Below are 7,228 nucleotides of genomic sequence, written 5' to 3'. Positions count from 1 at the left end.
TTATGGGCTTTTTAACATGAAATTTGTGAAATAGGATCTTATTTTGATGAAACTGATTTTTTCTGTTTTGTATGATTGAATGATTAATCACAATGTCCTTTTTCTTCCACTGGGTTGTTTCTAGATATGTGGATCATTGTTAAAGGAATATCCCACTTATATTATACATGAAAATAATCTTTTAAGATGTAACCATACTCAATAATCGTGATGCCAGGAACTTGTCAATGGTGATATATTGCATCATTTTTGAGATTCTTTCCTAAAATATTGTTATTGTCATAAGATTTATTTGACATGATACTGGAGAAATATGCATAAATAAGTGTACATCAGGATGGATAAGAGAATGATAATATAGTGTAAAATAAGCGTTCTTGTTGTAGTTTCAAGTGGTGTGAAAGAAATATCTTTGACTAATAAATTTTGATAATTCTCTTTAGTTAGCAAGCAGCACAAAATTAGTTTTTTACATTTTCATTATCAATCAACCCCATCGAATTTCTTGTTTTAGCTGTAAATTGAAAGTTTCTTTACATATTCGTTTGATGATTCTTTAGTTTTTCTTTTTCTTTTTTTCTTTTTTTTTTAATGTAAATTGATTGTTGTGGTTGTTAAATTTTCCTTTCAAGATTGTGAGTTGTGACGGCCAGACTCCCAGTCCCAATTCCCAATTCCCAACGTAGGTTTCGAGCTTCCCGCTTTCAGCATTTCAATTCCGCAATTTGAAGCCTTATCAACATATATAATTGCAGCCTTGTCAACTTATATAATTGTTTTAATATTAGTTTTTTAAAATAGCAATGAGTCGCATTATACATCGTTGAATTTTGCATTTACATTGATTTCTCCAAGGGGCCTAATTTACGGATTTCGCCTCAAACCCCGACAATCACATGACTGACACTGCAAAGGGTGGGGTAATTTTTTTTTTTTAAATAACCACTCACCCCCAACCAGCATGTGAGGGAATTTTCTCTCAAGTCAAGCTACATATTTAATTTTTCATTGCTTAATCAGATTTAAGTTACAAATCCCTCAAAATTAAGAATTAATCGATTCTATTCGTGTGCTTTGTTATTATTTTTTGATTCATGCACTTGCCATATCACACAATCCTCTGGAAAGAGGTGGCAAAGTGATTATTTTTGTCTGGTGGCTGATGCAAATATTTAGTACGGAGCCGCTTGATTTGTCAAATGTTATTGTATTAATACTAATATTAAACTCTATTATTAATACTAATTTAATTAATCTAATGCTAGATTGACAATGAACAAGCACGTGCATAAAAAAAGCTGTGCATTGTTCATTGAATCTTGTTTTCATAAAAAGAAAAAAAATAAATAAAATTGTAGGATCGATAAAAAAAAAAAAAATGAAAATTGGGTTTCTTCGCCGACATAATTTTTTTTTTTTTTTTAAGTAATCAACTAATTTATAAATTTTAATTAATGTATGAAAATGGTCCGAGATAATGTACTTATTGTATAAAGCTCGTCGCCGCATGCCCTTCACAAATTTTCCTCTCTCTCCTTCATCGCGCTACTTACGTTCAAGTCTATAGCTCCCATCTATTCAAGCTCGTTAGTATATACCACTTCTCTTTTCATCTTCTTTCGCATTGATTAGGTCTACAGCTCCAACCATTCGGATTGTTTTGGTCTATTCAAGCTTGTTGATGAAAAAAATCAACCACGTGAATCAGATTTCGAGATTAGATTTGAAATCCATAATATAGATAAATTTCAGAATCTAATTCCTTTTTTGGGTCTTGAGATTTTGAGTTCGTGAATCTATGTGTATGTTCTATAATTGATGTCAATTATTTTATGTTAAATTGGAATAGACAATTTTAACGTCACCAAATTGGTTGAAAAAGGTCAAGATTAATTTTTTTGGATCAACTAACAGTCAAATTAATGGTTTTCATCTATTTGGACTCCAAGTGCTAATTTTTGAAAGGTTTGGTACTATGGGTGCTAAGTCAAAATTTGGATCAAGTCTGCATAAAAATGAAGAATTTGATATAGCAGCTACAATTTTGCCTTTAAAAACTATGGATATGTGCATTTGGTAAATGATAAGTGTATTCATTATACTTATCTGAGTCGTTAAACTAGAGAAACTAGCGTATTTTAAATGAATTGAGGATTAATTTTGTATATATTTTGTTTGTTAGGTGCATCTTGATGAAAACGATAAAAGTTGACAAAGGAGGGAAAAATTGGCAAAAGGGGACAAAATCCAAAGTTTGGGGATTAAATTGCAAAGCGTTAATAGCTTATTCGGATCTAATATCGATGATTGAAGAAGGTATGGACTCAATTAGATGGAATTGGAAGGTAAAGGACCAAAAAGACATCAAAAATAGCTAAAATGAATGAAGATCGAAGTATAGAGATCAAAGTGCAACAAATGAAAATTTGTATAACTACGTATGCATGGGCTTAAAGTGGCACACGTAGGGGACTGTGTCATGCTCTTATCGAGAGCAAATCCAACATACGGCTCGCATGCGAGGAAATGTATGGTGCGCGAACGAGACAAATTTTGGACTGAAGGGTCTAGACTCCATTTTCAACATAAATTCTTAAGAAACCAAATTTAACCTACCATTTAAGCGAAATAAGACGGCTAAAATGGGGAACAACATTAATATACATATTTTTCACCACAAAAAAGAGGCTAGCAGGAGATTCTAAGGCGACTAACACGAGAGATTGAAGATTCAAAGTTTGGGTTAAAGATTAACGAAAAAGAAATTGATTTTTCACTTTCCAATCATTGTTCTCAATTTCAGGTGATGTTTTTTCAATTCTTTTTGTGTGATTTATTAAACAATTTTCTAGGCTAATTATTTTCATGTATTGGATAAAGATGAAACATTTTATTATTTATTTTTAATTTGAGACACATAATTTAGTTGAATTATTGTAATTTTTTATTAATCTCGCATGCCTAATTTTATTATTTAATTGCTTGTTGTAGTGTTGGGAGACTCACAATAGGTTTAGAACACTACTTAATTAACATACGTGCAATAAATGTTAGGAATAAAGTTTATCATGTGTGCAATCTTTGAGATAATTGTGAAATTGAATGCGTTCTATTCATTCGAATTCAGACTACGAATAGATTCGGATCGTGACTAAAATAAATTTAGTGTTTGTTTGGTAGGAATTTTGATAATTGATTTTTTGATCGTTAGAGATAAAGTATGTCCTATCTGTGAGAGAATAATTCAAAAATGACAACTATAATAGTGAAATAACAGTTAAGAAATTAATTTTAATTGATTTTTAAACTGTACCAAACAAGCTCTTAATTTATCTTAAAAAAGAAAATTAATTACAATAAAATTGTTGATTGTCAAGAATGCAAGAATGGAACTAACTACATAATTGAGAATTAAAATATATGATGATAGGTGGATTAAACTCATTCCATAACATACTAAATTTGAATTTTACAAGTTTTCATAGATTAAGTTAAAATAATTAAAAATCACAAATCAGTTTTGTTTGCTCACTTTGAATCTAATTAAAGACTAGTACCTCAATTGAATTTTATTCCTCGTGTGATGACACACGTTACGCATCACGTATTATTTGTCAACGATTTCATATACTTACGGGTTTTGCACGAAGAGCAAACATAATGCTAAGGGTAAAATTTAAGCACTTAAATATTCAAAAATCAATGTTGACATTTTATGATGAAACTCTTATCGAAGTCAAAATGATGAAACTCTTATCAAAGTCTAAAATGTCCAGCTAAGCATTTTTATCAATTTAAAGCTTAGTCGACAACCAAATTTTTAAGATTACTAGTGTCAAAGTTGAATGTGCATTGCACATTGTTCTAAAATACTTTATAAGTGTAAAAGTAATATTTGGTACCAATTTGTTGAAAGATTTGATGAGTTTCGGATGAATTAAAGAAAATAAATTTTAACATAGAAATTCAAAAGAAGAAAATTGTACTCTCAAAACTCAATTTCTATTATTCAAATCTTTTGTAATGATGAAATACTATAAATGGACAATCTTTTTATGTTACATTTGATACATAAAAATTAATTGTTAATATATAAATTTAAACACACATTAAAATTTTTAGATACATGAATATGAATAAATTCATTTATAATAACTCTAGATTCATATAATTCAAAATCCATTAAGTGAAAATTCATTGAATCTAGATTAATGTGAATATTAATTAATATTAGGAATTTCATAAAAGGACAATAATTATGTAGTATTTATTATATATCGAAAAACAAAATGGTACCCATAAATTTAAACACCTATTAAAATTTCTAGATACATGAATATGAATATATTCATCTGTAATAACTCTAGATTCATTTAATTCAAGATTCATCAAGTGAAAATTCATTGAATCTATATTAATGTTATTGTTAATTAATTGAGAATTATTAACACAAATTTCATAAAAGGACAATAATTATGTAGTATTTATTACATATCGAAAAACGAAAAGTAAGGTATTATTGAAATAATTGAATTGTATGGAAGTTAAAATCGTCCAAAAAATTATTCTCACATCAAAATTCATTAAGTAAAAATTCATTGAATCTTGATTAATGTGAATGTTAATTAACTGAGAATTAATAACACAAATTTCATTAAAGGAAAATAATTACGTAGTATTTATTATATATGAGAAAATGAAAAGTAAGATATTATTGAAATAATTGAATTGTATGGGGGTTAAAATCGTCCAAAAAATAATTCTATGTGATACTTTAATATAATAATAGACTAATAGTCAACATGTTATTGTAGCATATATTAGAGTCATGTCATTTTAGTGTAAAACCTAAACAATATGGTTGATATTTAAGTTAGAACTCGAAAATTCATCATTAAATATTAATATTTCGTGTATCTGAAACAATCCCCGCCTCTTTAGATAATGGATTCAGAGCCCTTAATACAATAAATAATTTCATTCATATATAAGATCCTAACCATAGTTATTCCACAACCAAAATCTATATAACATCTAGCTTTGAATTAAGCCATCAAAACAAAGCAAGGAAAGGATACAAGAAGGGAAAATATTAAAAATTTTAATAGGCAAATCATAACAAATTTTCCCCAGTTTCCATAATATACCACAGGCTCTGATACCCTCAATCTTGAATTTAAGAATTTCTTGGAACCTGCAAATAATTTTAAAGAAAATTAATCACTTTTATGAAATCTACAAAATTTCCAGCTTAATTATTTCTAAGTAAATTAAACCATTGAGATGCATGATTTGAGTAGTGAAGATCTTATATATTGCAGTGAAATAAAATTAGAAGCGATTAATTGTGCATATATACGTAAGCAATCATATGCTGAGTCTCACTATATTTGATTCTTAATTAATAAAATAAATTGATTTTATGATTTTTCATCTTTAAAAAGCTGCTTATATGAAAACCAAAAAAAATTCTTTCAATATAATTGAAACTCCTTTCAAATTATATATTCTTATCCTAAGTTTGTAATTTCAATTGATTTTTTTCTTTAAAATTGGTCCCAAGAGTTGGATATACTCAATACTAATAGTAAATAATAGAATAAATGTTACAATTTTTCCATTGTAGCGGTTCGATTTCTTTCAGTATTAAATTCTGAACATCGATCCATCGACTTCTTAGTGACGGTGCAGATAAGTTTGACTACGTTTTATGGGATACAATTTCCAAGGCAGTTTCCATAATTTGGTATTGACTGCTTACCAAGAAATAGCTTTCACCATGCTGCAAACTCTGCACCAGAAAACCATACTCATTTACTTGAACTGGCACTCCTGACGAATGAAATAAGACAAATTCTTCACCAAACATGGATTTCATGTCCACCGCCCCCTGAGGTATCTCTGTTGGAACTCCATTGATAAACACTGTAATCAATCCTGCACAAATTTCAGATGAAGTGGTTCATCGATGTTGACAATTACGGGATCCGAGTGTCGGGATTACTAATTTATGAAAATTATGGACTGTAACACGAAACACAATACACAAATCCAAGTAAGAGAACCTGTTGTTGATAAAATCTAGCCTCTAAAAAAGTTATAACAAAACACAAAAAATGGGGGGGGAGAAGAAAAATAGTCTAAATATGGTAGTATGTAATATGTATGGTAGTTTATCAAGAAGTTTAGGGTTTGGAGTAAAATGAAGAAAACTAAAAATATAATGAAACCTATATGAAATCTAATGAAAAGGGAAATAATTAATTTATGCTTACTGTAAAAATGTCAAGAAATAATTAGTTTATGCTTACCAGACTGGTATTGCAAGTTTGAAGTTTCAGCAGGGCAAAAAATTGAAGGATTTTGCTCAATTTCCGGGATGCCCGGATGGCCGCCGGAAAATGAAAAGAGATCCTCTGAATTCTCATTGCCGACGAGGCTACAAGATGCAGAATATATAGGGAAACACAGTGAATTGGGTGGAAAACCAGCAGAACTAGAACCAGTATTTTCATACTGAATTGCACCACCAGCACTTGAAGTCTGAGTTTGTTGTTGTTCTCCAGTAAGGCTGGCTTGAATTTGTCGTTGCCTCCTACGAGACCTCGACCTTCGGTTTTGAAACCAGTAGAAGACATTGGCATCACCAACTGTGCCATATTTCTCGAGCAGTTTTCTGATTCTCACAGTTTCATTCTTTGGAGGATTAACCATCCCACTGTTGAAGATGGATTCAAGTATAAGGATTTGCTCGGGTTTTGGCGTCCACCGTGATCTCACCGGTTCATTTCTCTCAGTTTCAGAGCCATGGTTTGGCTGACGGTTGGTGTCTTGGACTCGATCTTCCATGATTCAGTGAAAGAGAAGGAAAAATAAGGACGAAAATTTTAAGGCACAATCCACATCAAGGGAGCAAAGTATTTAAAGGCGAAAAGGGAATGTCACTGTTTGAAATTGCACTCTTACCTTTGTTGTTCAACCTCTTCATCTACAAGTTTAAACGGGATGTTAATTTTTAATTTTTATTTAATTATTTAATTTAATTTTTAAAAATTATCTCCATTACGTCCCTCATTGATAGGTCGGATAGAAATTTATTTTTGAATAAAAAACCCGACACGAATCGGTTATTGATTTATTACTGTGTTAACAGCTTGTTCGGGGGCAATTGTTTTGTCCAAAAAATTGATTTTTTGACCGTTATTTCACTATTTCAGTCGTCATATTT

At 30.0% G+C, this 7,228-nt stretch overlaps 1 protein-coding gene across 1 annotated transcript; it reads right to left on the bottom strand.

Moving 5' to 3' along the window:
- Nucleotides 1–5,005: 5,005 nt before the first annotated feature.
- On the bottom strand, nucleotides 5,006–6,875 carry LOC111365824 (WUSCHEL-related homeobox 11). The gene is made up of 3 exons (XM_022986341.1): nucleotides 6,312–6,875; nucleotides 5,762–5,937; nucleotides 5,006–5,194 (listed from the first exon to the last, which is right to left on the bottom strand). The coding sequence occupies exons 1-3, from the start codon at nucleotides 6,847–6,849 to the stop codon at nucleotides 5,177–5,179; spliced, it is 732 nt and encodes a 243-aa protein (XP_022842109.1). The 5' UTR covers nucleotides 6,850–6,875; the 3' UTR covers nucleotides 5,006–5,176.
- Between the last annotated feature and the right edge of the window lie 353 nt (nucleotides 6,876–7,228).

The sequence above is a fragment of the Olea europaea genome, chromosome 17, assembly GCF_002742605.1.
Source record: "Olea europaea var. sylvestris chromosome 17, O_europaea_v1, whole genome shotgun sequence".
Lineage (NCBI taxonomy): Eukaryota > Viridiplantae > Streptophyta > Magnoliopsida > Lamiales > Oleaceae > Olea > Olea europaea.
The sequence above is the reverse complement of the archived record's forward strand: the minus strand, read 5'-3'. Positions and strand labels throughout refer to the sequence as shown.

What these genes read in the sequence shown, in the direction of transcription:
- LOC111365824 (XM_022986341.1), bottom strand. Translation starts at nt 6,849, where the DNA reads ATGGAAGATCGAGTCCAAGACACCAACCGTCAGCCAAACCATGGCTCT. An exon ending in AAACTTGCAATACCAGTCTG is followed by an intron (nt 5,938 to 6,311) that starts GTAAGCATAAAC and finishes AAATTTGTGCAG; the next exon opens with GATTGATTACAGTGTTTATC.